The sequence below is a fragment of the Rhynchophorus ferrugineus genome, unplaced genomic scaffold (genome assembly GCF_030347505.1).
Source record: "Rhynchophorus ferrugineus isolate W39M unplaced genomic scaffold, kcgeb_rfMv2 rfM3, whole genome shotgun sequence".
Taxonomy (NCBI): domain Eukaryota; kingdom Metazoa; phylum Arthropoda; class Insecta; order Coleoptera; family Curculionidae; genus Rhynchophorus; species Rhynchophorus ferrugineus.
In genome coordinates, this window is record NW_027472582.1 from 35,479,418 (window position 1) to 35,495,712 (window position 16,295).

At 27.8% G+C, this 16,295-nt stretch overlaps 2 protein-coding genes across 4 annotated transcripts in view; one reads left to right on the plus strand and one right to left on the minus strand.

The window, feature by feature from the left end:
* Nucleotides 1–3,962, plus strand: part of LOC143193345 (scavenger receptor class B member 1) — a 92,560-nt gene extending 88,598 nt beyond the window's left edge. For all 3 annotated transcript variants that reach the window (XM_076399500.1, XM_076399501.1, XM_076399502.1), the window contains exon 11: nt 3,326–3,962. In XM_076399500.1, the coding sequence (XP_076255615.1) occupies nt 3,326–3,541 (216 nt within the window). In that variant the 3' untranslated portion in view covers nt 3,542–3,962. The remainder of the gene's footprint in view (nt 1–3,325) is intronic.
* Nucleotides 3,963–7,844: 3,882 nt separating this feature from the next.
* LOC143193122 (scavenger receptor class B member 1) lies at nt 7,845–15,281 on the minus strand. The gene is made up of 7 exons (XM_076399093.1): nt 14,956–15,281; nt 11,185–11,518; nt 10,865–11,124; nt 10,193–10,481; nt 9,998–10,119; nt 9,010–9,254; nt 7,845–8,576 (listed from the first exon to the last, which is right to left on the minus strand). Exons 1-7 carry the CDS (start codon nt 15,167–15,169, stop codon nt 8,367–8,369), a joined length of 1,674 nt encoding a protein of 557 aa, XP_076255208.1. The 5' UTR covers nt 15,170–15,281; the 3' UTR covers nt 7,845–8,366.
* Between the last annotated feature and the right edge of the window lie 1,014 nt (nt 15,282–16,295).

Here is a 16,295-nt window from a genome sequence, read left to right on the forward strand (position 1 = left end):
TATAGTAAAATTGTGCATATATCTTAGTTAATTAATAGTATATTATAATATACTATTATATACTATTATACATTAATAGTTAATTAACAACTTTTATTTCAAATATTACTCACTCAGTGTAATCATTTCTTATTAATAGTATTAAAAGTCTTAATTTATTTTCTGAACATTTTTTCTATGAAAATTAATATATTTTTTGATATGTTCACACTAAGCAAGCCATCAGATTCTATTAAATGTTAATATCTGTACTTACTTAACTATTTACACTAGAAACACATAAACAAGCACATATTTAAACTATCAACAATTTGAAATTCTAAAGATTCTAAAGAATAAGATATTTGGGAAATTTGTATTCATTGGAAATTAAGTATGAGACATTTACTAGAATTTATTATTTTTGTATTAGTAATCGCACTATTCTCTAAACCTACTGATATTTTATTTCATGTTAAAGGATCCTTATAATCGTCAAATTTACAAGCCCCTTATTTTGCTTATCTTTTCGTAGAATTGAGATGTCATCGCCTAATTTTAGAGGTGTCCAACTGTATTAATATACGGTTCCTTGAAAAATTAGATTTAGCATCTGTACACTGTAAATATATATATATATATATATATATATATATATATATATGTTATCTAACATAAATATATATTTAAAATAACCTCATCTCGCTTCTAAGAAAAATTACTCTAAAATGTTTACCTTATTCTTAAAAAGTTACGCCGTATCATTGTTTATAACCATCCAATTCGACTTAATGAAATGAAAATATATATGAAATGAAATGAAAATATATATGAAAAAATTTATGTAACTCGACAAGAAGATTAATAAATACATTTTTTAAAATTTCATTTTAATAATAGCCTTACAATTTTATAAGCATGTACAATTACAATACTTCAAATACCTTATAAAACCTGTATTTTGACATGATTTAACATATTAAATTCTCCTATGAATTCTCAAATTAGATCTGTGCTTGTATTCTTTACTTTACTTGATTTCAGTGACAACATTTGGATTCATACATTGTCCGTACGTAACTATAGTTTAAAATGTTTGAAACTACTTTTTGCCATAACGCACATACAAGACTATAAAAACTTGATAAAAATCACATTGTTTAATCAAATATGGTGTCGCTATTTAATATATTGGCTTTCTGTAATCTAATCTTTCCGTAATTATGAAAATATATGGTCCTTTAGTTGTGAACAGCAATTAATGTTCAGTTAGAAGCCCATTTACTTCACTCTAGTTTACATACGAATCTTGTAAAAACTTATACTAACCTCATGCATACTTACGACTAGTTACAATACAATTTTCTATATTATCTGGTAACTGAGTAAAGAACGTTATTAGGTACTCATATACACAATAAACCAAACCTTTATGCCAGGTAATAAGAATACGTAGAATTGTCATAAAGTAGTTGTTCACCAAGTTTAAAATTTTTTAAAGTTTAAAATGGCTTATATTCCTCCTTCCTGTATAATAACCAATTAACGGAGGCAACTTTTAGATATTAAGTTAAGATTATTAAGTTTTTTATATTAATGTTATATAATATATAATGTTCTTGAATAACCATTACAATCTCGAAATTCATAATCCATCTAATTATGATGTAAGACTTCTTTGAGAAGCTTTTACTTTATTCTAGTCTAGATGCATGAATTATACGCCGTATCATGGTTTATAACTATCAAATTGTAGGTATGTTTTTAGTAAAATAAAAATCAAACTAAAATTATTACTTTTTACTGCATATTAAAAAAGAAATTAAACAATGTTTTCTCACCAAAATACGGCTATTCGAAAAAAGGATGCTTATTTTTACCATTTTTTTGCATTTCCGGATATTAAACTCAATTTTTGGGAAGTCTGATACAACATTACAAGTAATTCGATTAAGTACAACTTGGGATATCATGTCAACCATCTCAACAAAAGTAGTTTGAGAAAAAAGCGTTTAATATTCCGGGTTAGTTACTAGCCGGTCTATATGCTACATCACTAAAACATCTATATTTCCGAAAATAATATGTATGCTGTAAAAACCTTTAATAGGTACATTCTCAAAGGGTTAAGCTTTGAAGGTGTGAAGATATGTTAACCTTAAACATCATCACACATTTCACACGATCGTTGTTATCACGTCAATCCATCAACGCATGAATAACGCAATATATAGCCCGTTCAATAAAACAGCGAACTCACGTCACCTAAATTGATGTCAAAACGTCGCAATATTTCCGCATTAAGTTTGAGTTTTAGTTCATTTTGCCTCTAATACATTTTTCAGGCATTCTCTCTAATACATTTGCTACGTCTTCAAAACAGTTTCCTTCTTTTCTCGTACACTCTAATCCAACTCATATAGATTTTGGACAATTACACATATCTATGCACACTATCCTATATTAATTATGAATATATAATCTTTAATTCATTCCTTTTTGATCATATCATTTCATATCTTGATAATTGTCAGAATTGAATCATAATCCACATTCCAAAAATTTCATTCAGTCACTGTCACTTTCATAATATCTTCAAAACTTAATTTATGTTTTGCAAGCCATTCCTTAATAAAAGCATTTGTTGGCTCGTTGTTCTCTTGTTCTTGACTCGTTGGAATATTTTATTTATGTTGTATTGTTCATATCAATAACTGATGGTTTCTTCAATCCCTCAAAGAGCTGCATATCTATATTTTTTCTATGCATACTCTCCAGATTAACAGTTTCCTGTGAAACAATTGTATTAAATTATGTTTAATAGAGTTAACATCCATTTCTCCATTTCGTCTGAGGAAGGTTTCTTTTCCGTGGATTCAGGATTATAATGTTTTTAATTTTTTTGAGATCCATTTTAATGACTGTGCATATACTAATATCCAGTGCAGTTGCAACACGCTAAAAAAAATTCAACCTGTAATTATTATAACTAATATTTTTAAGAATATTGCAAACTCTTGACGACCTTTGTAGGCTGATTTGGTTACGTGTTCGAACTTATCATTACTTATATTTTAACTAGAATAAAATGAGAAGCAAAATATTGTCCCATCTAAAAACGAATTTACAAATTGCAATACGCAATATATTACTATTTTGATGACGTGAGTTCACTGTTATTTTGAATAGAGTATATATTCTGCGAGATTATTTTTATTTTTATTTTCTTTCTCTGTAGTTTTCTACAATCAGTTCAAGCAATCTAACATATCTTTAAATAATCTGAGTATATTTTTATCAGTTTAGATTCTATTACATAATTAATTTCTTTTTTTTTTTCTTTTAGCATCAAGAAGGATTGCCGTGGTATATGCAATTCTTAATGTACTTGGTAGCTGTTTTAGTTCCCATGTGCCAAATGCCCTTTTCGATTTTCTGCATAATTTTGGGAACAGTGTTCACATATTTGGCAGTAATAGGCTTAAAGACCTGTAAAAAATCGAATCGATTATTCGATGACGAAGTACTGACATTTCAAACGGAATCTCTTTTGAGAGAATAAAAATGTGATAGAATTATTTATGCTCTTGCCGTAATTTGTGATTTTTATAAATTAAATTTTTCAATGTATTTCAGAATACTAAAATTCCAGGGTATTGGTGCTAGAATAGAATATAAATTAATTCAAAGGTTGAAGTATTTGATATTCAAGACTGCTCTATTTTATTTCTAGTATATAGCAAATAGATTAGTTAATTTTATAGTAGTGTTTAGAACTGAAGGTAACTTACATCATAAAATACCTTATATGAGACTACTTATATTCAGCTAAGTAATTCTTAGGTTTTATATAAAAATAAATTATTAGTGTACAAATTATATGTATATGTAATAATCACATCTAATTACTAGTCAGTAATTATCATGTTAGTTATTATGTTACACCTTTTTGGTTAGTGGATAAAAATAAACTATAAATAAATTTTATCGCTTTTATTTTATACAGTAAGTTCTTATATTACGCATATTGGATGACATATTTTTTACAGATTTTTCAGTATATGTATTGTATATAGAAATCAGATAACCAAATTTAATCATTTCAGTTTTTGTGTATGTATGTAATGTTACCACGCATTGTTGTTTATGAAAGTAGAAGCTAGATGGTATTATTTATTAATTTTATGTTTACATTATTACTTTATATAATTATTAATCCAGAAGACAACCGGTTTTATCCAGCCTGGTTACTGGTGTTACTGGGACGGTTATTCCTTGTCACCCTTTTACACTGTTTCCTATAAAGACATTTACAATCACATCACAAACATAAAGTACATCCGTGTCCCAGCAGGATACGAATCCACGACTTTTGCAACAGTACGAAGACCGTCCTGTCACATTAGCCACTGCGTCACCAAGCCAACATTACTCACATTTCAGGTTTTAGATATAAATAAGTTATTGGTCTACAAGTTATATAAATAATACTTTCGTCCAAACCAAATTACTCTGTTAGTTAATATTTCATACATTTTTCATTATGGAATTAACAAGTTTCACAAAAGATAATGGCTAGCAATGGAAAATATTTTGTGCTAGCTGAAAAATATTAACTTATTATCTAAATTATTTACTTTCTTCCTATTATGTAAGCTTTCTTGACAAATAACCTAATTTAAAGATTATGCTGCTTCGCAGGCTTAGAAGGAAGAAAAACCATATATTGTCAATTTAGTTTACTTTTATCGGATATACGTATACGTACCCTATATAATAAAAACAGTGATCTGTACAGAATATAATTCAAAGTTGAAAATGTTAACTCAAAATAATATCAAACTTGTACCAATGGCAAATGCTAATATGCCTTTATTTACTAAATAACTTTAAATAATATAAATAAAAGCTTTTAATTGAGGTATCGAAAATAGTCTCATTTTCATTCCGTTTCAAGAATCGAGAAATTGACGTCAAATATATTTCAATATCAAACTGACAGTATCCGTATGTATGAATCATATATATGAATCTGAATGTATTGTAACTTTATAATTTGCATCTAGTAGCGTTTAAGTATTTTATATACTCTAAATATCTACAATATTGTCTACAATAGTATCATTATCCATTTCTTACATATTCTTATTAAATGTATATGCTTACATGTCACATTTTTTATATGATAAATATGTTATTTATATGACGTATGATATTAACATTGATATATACAAATTTAACATACTCTACGAAAGAATGTTGGAAAATTAGTTATATTTTACATTCTCTGTCATTATGTCAACTTCAAAAATTATCCGATCCTGATAATTTTGTTGATGTTACTACAATAATATATAGTATACTAACAGATACTTACTGGAATTAATATATGCTCGTAAATTCAACTTGTCTAAATTTCGCTATAATTTTTTAAATCCCTTCTATTACCTTCTATTAGTTTTCCTTATGAATTTCATAAAATTTGCACAAACATATATTAGAAAGTCCATAAATACATAACCGCGAAATTAACAATAATAACAACTTGATGTAGATTATCGAAATGCGCATACATAAGACGTTAGAATATAGTACCAACTGAAAATGTCATTAACTCTTCATACATCGCAACATTTATTCGAGTTATGGGCAACCAATAGCACTTATATTGGTTTATTGAACATTTTTATTAGTCAACGTTTTTAACTAATACTTTTGCTTAATTAAATGTGTTGTAAACCACAATGAATTACCCATTTTGTATAACGCTAGCCATAAATAATTAATTGAGTGACTTGATCTCGATATAGTTATGCATTAATTCAGTAAAATATGTATAACATATGTTTTTAAAAAATTCTCATTAATTAAATATATATCTAATTATGAGCTAACAAAGGAATTGTTAGAATTATTTTCCCGTTTAAAAGAGAGATATTGGATTCCATTCAAAGTTCAATAAAAATGGATTTATAAGTGGGGCTTTATCTTTATTAATATTTTTAAAATTGTTAATGACTGATATATATGATTGTGTATATGATTCTATGTTTACTGATATTTCTGTATGTATGTAAATGGATTTTTAAAGGCTGGATACAAGGTGAGTATCAAACCACGGCCGTCGTTATTAAGAAACTTCTTGTCTTACCCTGGCGTAACTGGTATGCTTGTCCTTAATGAATTTTAAACTAAGGGTTTACGGAAAAGCATAATTAGAAACAATCACAAATTCGGATTTACAACCAGGACTTGGCGGGATTCGAACCCGCTACTATCCCAACCCCATAACCTTGACCACCACCCTACCAAACCGGCACCTATTTAAATTTAGTACTTGACTTGAATGAAATATAAACATTACGATTATTTCAGCCTTCACGCAAAGTATTTGAGATAATTTAGAACTGATATTAAAGATCACATCCGGTTGTTAACATATATTCTGAACCTATAAGATACAAATAAATCACTTGTATCAAAAAAAAAGCAGTCACTGAATTTGTATGTTAAATTTTTATATGGTCTCCTCTCCAATATATTAAAAGACATTGCAAGAACCAGGATTTTCTTGAATCATCTGTACCGTATTGTATCTGCATTGTATAGGTATGATATTTTATACGACTAGTACTGCACTGGCTACGGACTGCTTCTGTAATTTGATGGGACACCTGTTTAGAATTGAGTGAAATATCTAAAAATACATGTTGGGATGATTTTTATCTGTTTTTTTTTACCCACAGAGTCACTTTGTATAATTGTTCAACAAATCGCCTTTTCTTTTCTTAAATAAAATAATTTTTCAAGTGAATTAATATTTTTTGTGTTTATAACCCTTTGCCATTTTATAACTCGTATATATTAACATTCAGATTAGTTGCCAGCCATATTAATGGCAACTTCATTAACAGCTTTTATATTATATATTCCTATGTACTCTCCATATGGTACTTTGCATGGTTTAATAATAATAAGGTAGTGGTTGTTTTGCAATGTATTGGATACTGTGTTGGACAAAAACGTTCTCAAAGTTTTGATAATTTCTCTCTCTACTATTTGCTTGATATTGTTTATACCCTCTGCTGTCTATACACAGTGTGTGTTAATTTGTGACTCTTTGTCGCCAATACAGAAGAATTTTGGATCGGCATCAGCGATTGAAAATAACGAACCGATTTAATAGTACAGTTGGCCATATTCATGGAAAGTTGATTCAAAATCACGACCATTCTCAACAATTTTTGTTGCTTCCAATGAAGCCATTTGGATGCAAGAATGGAATTTACGAATTTTATGCAAAACCAAATTCAATTGAGATTAGGCTCAAGGCTAGTAGCTCCAATTAATAGAGTTTTCAGTAGTTCTAATGCCATATATAATAATTGATGTAAAACTTTTGAAAAAGGCCGACCAGTTCACAGTTTTTATTCATATTTAGCACATTGGAAAGTCCGATGAAGTATTAATATTCTTTGGAGCTACTTTAATAACACTGAAATTATCTGAAAATAGGAGACTATTATTATTTGATTCTAGAACGGTGGAGGTCGAACAACCGTTGTGTGACTTATTAGTATTTGTTGAAGTTTTGTATCAACGAATATCGAGAGCACCGGATAACTGTGATGATGATAACGAACATACATTATGTTGAAGCATTCCTACTTTATTTAAAAAAACCATGCTGCACTCTAGAGAACTAAAATCAAATGACCACTTCATAAGTTGGTGATTTGACTAATTTTTTGGCCAGTCCAAGGAGTTAAAGGAATTAAACTATTCAAAAGATTCAGGACCAGTTTGAGTAGTCAATCTCAGTATTAGTCTTAGTTTTCAGATTAAGTTAAAATGATACTAGAGCATTTGTAATTATATTTTATTAATAATAAATAAAATTAGTATATTTACATTATTAGTTAATTAAGTTTGCACGCATATAAAACATATATTAACATCAAGCAATTAGCATTCAAATATCATACATATGTACACAAGTATTTACAAAGGTATATAACACTAACATGTAACAAATACAAAACAATAAAAAAAGCTATGGACAATGACGGCCTTGAGATTGAATTTAACGTAACAAAAATAATATTGGACGGACGGTGATTCTATATAACAATCAAATATGTTATATAAAGCCTCTACAATAGTATCATACACTGAAGAAAATTTGCTATTTTCAACGCTTTTAACTTTAATATAATTATATTTATCATAAATATAACTATCATCAAACTAATTATTTCTTTCAGAAATGTATCTCAATTACAGCATGAAATGTAAACGAAAAAATCCTGCAATTCCTTCTAAAATGTATGATACAATCAAACTATTAAAATATCAGTCTAATACTCATCACTTTATCTATACTACTTCTACTGATCAAATTCTATATCTCTTCCAAAGCTATGTGGATGGGATCGGATATCTCTACGCTTCTTCAATACGAGGAATATACATGTTAATGTGACCATTGTGGTCAAAAGGGTTCCGTATTTCAGCCCCAATTCCACATTTCTTACTGTAAATGTCATGGCATAAATAATAGTCAGGAGATCCTGAGGTATATCATTGGAATCAAGAACCTGAAACAACGTTATATCATAAATATATGAAATCAAAAGAACGAATAACTGAAACTAACATTTGAATAATAAAAATAATTTTTATTTTTGTTTTAATCTGAATTACTACTGCCATTAAAAATTAGTGAGTATTTCGAAATGAAACGTAAAATTGTTAATTATTTCTCCTAAATTGTTTTATCTTTTTCAGAGCAATCTCCTTTATATATGTGGATAGAACGAACTTATGTTAACTTTTTTTTAGATTTGAGAACTGTATAATTTGTTTCATAGAATTGGTTTAAATCATTTTACGAATCAGATCAATATTTAAGCGCATTCTGTTGACGAAGTTCATAAGGAACATCACTATTAGTTTTACATTTTATTGGTTTTTGGTTACAGTAGTAATGTTGTTTAAAATATCATAATAAGAATATATAAATCCACATACCCCTTCAATCCATACAGTTGGAATCATTAAGTTGTTGGGATAAGGGTTTAGCTGTAAGATTCCATAACTTTTTTGTAATTGAACGTTGACTTGAAACTGAATTTTTCCACCAACAAGTAACCCCAGTTTTGGATGGACATCGATGAAGGAATCCACTGAAAAGTTGTTCCTTAAACCAGAAACAGCCTCCAACAGGTCAGGGTCCGATTCAGCGAAATGAGGCCACGAATAAAATAATGGTGAACCTGGAAAATATGTTTCAATTTAGTTTTTTGGCTAAACCACTAGTAAATACTACTAAAATTATTTAACTGATGTTTTATAAACGTAATATTATTGTATATATTGCAACTATGATTTAATTTCGAGGGATTTCAAATATAGCCCATTGGCCACATTTATATGTAAATTAATATATATATATATATATATATATATATATATATATATCAAGAGCCTGATAATTATATTCAGTGTTAAAGAGTTATATTTAGTTATAAAAAAACCTAATTATAATTCAATTCAAGATTCGAAGAATATCCTGAGCTCTTTAAACTAAAGAAAGGTACTTTCAGTTGAAAACAACTATCATAGATTGTAATTATGTATTATTTAGTATATAATTACTAAGGCTTCCTACATAATTATTTTGTGTAATAGGTTACAAATTCTGTGAAAATTTGCTTGAAAATAATTAAACAAGAACCATTCTCATTCCTGTTATTAATAATAATTCCTTCCATTCTATTGATAATTATAATATCTGGTTGTGTTTTTAACGTAGTTTTAAAAATATATTAGAAATGATAGGAAAAAAATCGTAATTAACAATGGATTTAAAAAAATTTTAATAGTGTACTTTTCTGGTATGAAGAACAAAAAATCCCTCAAAATTGTATACCATAGTTATAATGAATTATTTTATTTAAAATATAGAAACAACACATTTTTACCATCTCTCATAAATAACCTCGCTATAGACACTTACCAAATGCACATGGAGTAGCATTAAATATGCCATGTGGTGGGCAAGATCCATCATCATTGGTACAATAGCAAAAATGATCATTCTCATAACCGCTGTCGAATACATTTGCAGGAAATTTATACCTGAAATAATTGTTTTATATAATTAAACTTATTTTTAAAATAATAAGACATAATCACAAAGTTGAGTACAAACCTGTGTACTGGAATATTATCCAAAATTGTCACTGAATTATTATAGTTCAGTGGGATTTTACGGCACATGTGGGGCATGAAAAATTCCAAGTCAGCTTTTTTGTTCACATCAGAGATGGGGTACATCACGCCATCCGATGAACGAATTTTATTGCAAGAATCAGTATTCCAGAAAGTAAATTCTCTTTCTCCATTGTATTTTTCCACCTGCCCTAATTTATTTATATTATGAAGTCCAGTGTTGAGAGTTACTATATCTGGCTGAAGTCCTGCTTTGAGTGCCAACAAACCTACAAGAATTAAATCATGAAAAATAATATGTTTTCTCTTGTTCATATGGTTGTATTTTTATGCATATACTATAAAAATAGCAATGAAAAAGATAATAATTTAATCTACATGAAAATAGAGATAGAAATAGAAATAGAGAACAATGTCTTTTATTAGTTTGTAATTGATACAAATGTAAAACAATTAACTCATGGTTCGTGCTTTTTAATATAAGAAAGTATACAACAACTAAAAATAGAGATATCCTCTAAAATAATATGTTAAACAAGTCATACTAGATTTCTAAAATAGTTAACTATGACAGTAAAGTTAAAATGTTTTGAGGATATAATTATAAATAAATTGCTACATCCGATGAGTATAATTATGGATGCTTACTTACCGAAATGTTCAAAAACACGCATGTCGTTAAATTTCAAATAGTTTTTCCCAAGATCGTAGAGATTGTCTTCATAACCATTGATGAATTCGTCTACTGTTAATTTAATAAAAGGTTTTGCCGAGATGGAAGTAAGTATGGTCGAAAAACTGACTCGTAAAAAGAAATTGTATAGGCGGGCAAACGAAGCTGAAGTTAACATAGGAATATTTGGTACCATGACCGAATCGTATTTGGATCCTTTAGATAATTCTGGGCGGAATCTAATATAAATAAAATTGATTTACATATACCCATCAACATACTGTTATTAGTAAACTTACGTATACACTCTCTTTTCTTGAAACGAAACTGTCCCATCAACTTTATTGAATTTAACATTAACTTTTTCGATGGTCTCTTGATATACGTATGGACCGAGTTCCTTTACTTGCAGTTTTTTATCCTTCCTCAATTCGAATCGCTCCACATTCGTATAATTAAAGATGTAGATCTTGAGGTATGACTTAACCGTAGGCGCTCTCCACATTTCGTATGTTTCAGATTCTTCTGAGATTACCAGCATGGAATTGATTTGCTTTTTATAAACATTTGTGAACCACATGGTAATAGTACCCATACAACTGAAGGTAAATAGTAGAAATAATGCTGTTAGAACTGAAACAAAATATTTATATATATATATATATATAAATTAATATTTTTGAGGAATCACACAAGTATAGTATGAAAAAATAATTGTGAGCTTTGTTTCAAAATATTAAAAGACTTAAATATATGATCACCACTCATCTATTAATATAAAATTATTTTTAAAATGTTCATATTAATTATATTGTTAGTATATTATAATTATTATTATAAATAAGTATTTCCCAAGAACACAAAACAAGAACATGTTTAAAAAATAATGCTTAATGCATTTACAGTAACATTGTATATTATAAAATATTCTATTAGGTAATATTTTATCTATATTTACAGAATGCTATCAATATCTTGTATAAACATGAACAAGTCTGACAAAATTTCTTTAAAAATATTAGGGAACGTCCATACTGATAGTACATCAGCTATTTTTCAGTCATCGCATATTTTCTAATATAGAATTTGCTTTGACTTGAATAATAACAAATAATATTAGAGATAATATTTAGATTAATTACTTTGAACTTTTTTTCATACATAGTGACAGCAACCTGACGTCAATGGCTTCGGCGATTTCCAAGAAGTTATATATAATTAATGGTTGATACAGCATAGTATTTTCATAGCTAATAACGTTAAAATAATTTAACTCATTTAGGGTTGTGTTGTATCTATTTATATGAAGAATAATGTATAACATTATTGATAATTGTATAACATTATTAATATTAATTGATAGTCTATGGATGATTTTAGCAATATTCTTATATTTGTTATCATTATTCGAATTTAACTTATTATTTGAGTATTACTAATTGTCGTGTTAGTTATTAGACAGCACTACTATTTGGTGTAGAAATAAGTATATCATTACCAAGTAAAATTTTTTAAAGTTACGTCAAGAACAAGTAACTCGAATTTGTCATTGAATGTAAAAAAAGTTAAAATTAACTAAATCATCAAGAGATATATAAATTGAATATAAACTGTTATTAGAGGAGTAAAATTATGACCAAAAGAATGTAGACTGTACGGACATGTAGACTGACGAGATATTGTATCTGGTATATATAATATCAATATGGTATTTATAGTATATAGTATATATAATATATATATATATATATATATATATATATAGAAAAAATATATAGAAAAAATGAAACTTCAACATATATATGTTACACATAGTTGATATTAGTAATTAGTTATAGATTAAATTAAAATAAATTTCCAAAATATAAAAATTAAATCGAAATTAAAATAATCCCGATAGCGGTACAAATTTGAAAATGTGAATTAAATTATTTATTTTAAAAATTATAATGTACATATCAGAACGTTTACTGAAGCATAAATCCCCTATTCGTTCTCAGACCGTATCTGACCCGGCCGACAATAAACGATAACCCTCCCAGTCTAGACTCAATTTCAAGTCCCAATTAAAAATCAAGATGTTCAAATTTCTCGCTTGTTTTTCACTATTTTAACGATACGATCGTTAATTATTTCGATGGACTTTTTTCTCTTGCCCGCATTATCTTTTGTTTCGCGAGTGGAAAAGACCGAATCCGTAAACAAATCAAACGTTAATGAAAACAGAATCACGCCATGTAACATTTCATCATGAAGCGATATGAGTATATAATAAATATAAATTAATATATAACATTATAATTATAGAATACGGTTCTATTTATGGATGTGGGTGTGTACGTACGTAGGATTTAATTATTAATAACAATATATATATATATATATATATATATATATATATATATATATATTTGTTATTATTAATGTCGTATATTAAAGCTTTATTACTAATTGAAATTGATTGATATAAATAATCCTTAATTCATACTAGGTACAAATTTAGCAAAGCCTTTTATAATCTTATTTTTTATATCAGTAGGCATCAAATTATTTGATTAACTGAACTGAATAGAGAGGTCAAACCGTAACAAACTAATAATAATAAACAATTGACAAAATCATATATTTCTAAAAAATTTAAACAACACGCAGTGTAATTGGTTTTTCGTAAAATTCGTGAAGTATCATCTGTTCATCAACAGTATAACTAAATATCGATGGAATTTCTGCCTTTCAGAAGAAAAAAATATCTTTATTAAATTAAGTTAAATTTTAGATCGTTGAAGACTCTGAAGATCGTGTGCGCATCTTCAAATGCGACCTTAAACTTACTAAAAGAATTATGTGTATCATTTTCACAATGAAAAATACTTGAATGTTGACTTTGGGTCTACCATCGTCAAGAGGAGTCAAAACAAGAGGCTGAAGAATGGCGTGTATCCGGCTCTTATCGGCTTATTGAACATGTTCCAAGAAAATTTTGCAAGAATAAACTCAAATTATTATTGTACTATCTTTACTAATAGGATGCAAAAATTGCGAAAAAATCTCGGTTTAGAGAAAATGATACCATTTTTCATCGAAATAACGCACTTACCCACTTAGATTAAATAACTATTGTTAAAAAATTTCTTCTAAAAACGTTTGAAATCAATAGTAAATCAAACAGGGTTATATTCCTGGGCCACGTGTTTATTTAATGGTTTGTCAGAAAACTGAAAACATTCTTTGGAATATTGAACTACTAGATTCGAACAATTTTTTTGTTATCATGCCTTACTTTTGAACATATTTAATTTTTAAATGAAACTACGTTTAATTATGACCAACGTTTTTCGAATCAAATTAATATATCTCAGAGCGCTGACTATATTAATATTAGATTTGTAGCTTAATTCTAAATTAATGATTTAAAATAGATATCGTATATAAGTTCTTCTGCTTAAAAATAGTACTTTTCTTCCAGTTATGTCATACAGTTAGAGGTCAACTAAAAGAATTAGAATTTTAATCTTCGAATAGTACAAAACGCAAACATTTTCCATTAGGCAATGGCACAACAAAATGATCATAGTTGCTTTCCAGAAAATGTTAAATGTTATATTTAACGTATTTTTATGCCATTTAAGGATGATCTCTGCAAAATTTTGTATAAACCTAATTAAGAATTGACAATGGGATAAGACTTAAGATCTGGGAAAGATTTTAATCTTAAACAAAGTCCAAAGTAAATCATTAGGATGATAAAAATATTATTTCAAGACTCCCAATAGAATTATGTGGTACAGTCACTTTATTTTCAGCATTTTCTTCATTTGAAGCTAAACAGAAGAATTCTATTATTATTAAATATTAGATCATTTCAGTATCATTATTAAAAAATATGATTTACTCATGGTGAATTACTAAAATTTTTTAACTACTAAATATTATATAATAATAAATTCAAAATTAATAATATAATTTTAATTTTAATTTTCGAATATTAAGCCAATTTGAATTTCAATTGTCATTCTGAAAATTGTTTAAAACCGTTTTCTATCATTTAAACCCCAATATAATAAACTTACGAAAAAATCGACGTGTGCTCATCGTATATCCGAAAAATTCAGTCTTTGGTGGGACCACGTCATTTTGAATTTTATCAAAGAAATCCCTTGTCAACGCCGGCCCTTTCAGGAATATCTGATTGCAATTTTTCTCTAAGCTTGATAGGTTCGAATGGCTTCGGCTGTCGTAAACATATCCGACACTGCTGTTAACTCGATTGTCCGACATGTCCATCGAAGATCGAACTAAACGATTTCAAAGCACTAGTTGAGTTATCTGGTACACTAAGTAAACTGTGAATGAATAGAACCGAAGCTCCGCTTTATATGGTATAAATTTTAAAATCTGAACATTTTTATCATGAATAAAACATAAACATAAACGTTATCAATATTTCTTTGACGAAACAATCATCAAGATGTAAGAAATATACCGACGGCGTCTGGACCAAATGAGTGTGTTTACATCGTATTTAGAAATCCCAGAGCAAAATGACCGATATTTAAATAAATTAGGAATCGGTTTACTATTCATTTGTTTCGCTAGATCTCGAGAATGGCTTGTAATCTTTGTGGAAGTACAAGGAAGATTTTCATCGTAAGAAAATATGGAATAATAGGGAAGAAAATTGTAAAAATAACAATTTAATTTTTTATACAAAATATCACTGTCACTGTCATCAAAAGCTCTACTGACACAAAGGATCGACATTTTTGTTGGTTGCCAAATATTTATGGGTGCATTCGAAAATATATTTTATTGGAAAATGTTAGAAATACATTATTTATGCAGAATATTTGATTTTCAATGAAAATAAATCTAGTTCTATGATCTTACAGGATATATAACGATAGTCTGTTAGTTTATTCCACATGTGTGTAAAAGTAAAAGTTAAATATGTATAGTTTATATTATATTGAACCATTTTGGAATAATTCAACAGAATAACTTGAAACTGAACAAACATGGTTATTCAACACACCATCCTAGACTTTCTTATTAATGTTGTGCGGGAAGCCTTTCGTTAATTCATATCGTAAATAAATTAAACCAGCTACCATATTTTGGAAAAAAGCTACATGCGTATCAGTTACTATAGATCTCTCGGTACTGTTATTGTTTGTTTTGACTGATGAATATTAGTTTACGTTAATGTCCAAATCATGATAAAAATAGTGACAAGATAAATTAGCTTTAATATTTGATATTCGATAGAGTTTAGCAATGTTTTATTATTAGAATTTTTATGCAATTTACGTTGGTCATTATATTTACGTAATTTAATTTACGCGGTACTATGTTTTACGTTATTATTTATGTCATTGTTAAAAAATCATATTATATACAATTGGATATTAAC

Excerpts from the sequence above, each read along its gene's own strand:
- LOC143193122 (XM_076399093.1), bottom strand. The coding sequence starts at position 15,169 with ATGGACATGTCGGACAATCGAGTTAACAGCAGTGTCGGATATGTTTAC. Across the intron at positions 11,519-14,955 it reads GAGCACACGTCGATTTTTTC|TTCTAACAGCATTATTTCTA; the intron begins GTAAGTTTATTA and ends ATTTTGTTTCAG. Across the intron at positions 8,577-9,009 it reads CAACTGTATGGATTGAAGGG|GTTCTTGATTCCAATGATAT; the intron begins GTATGTGGATTT and ends ACGTTGTTTCAG.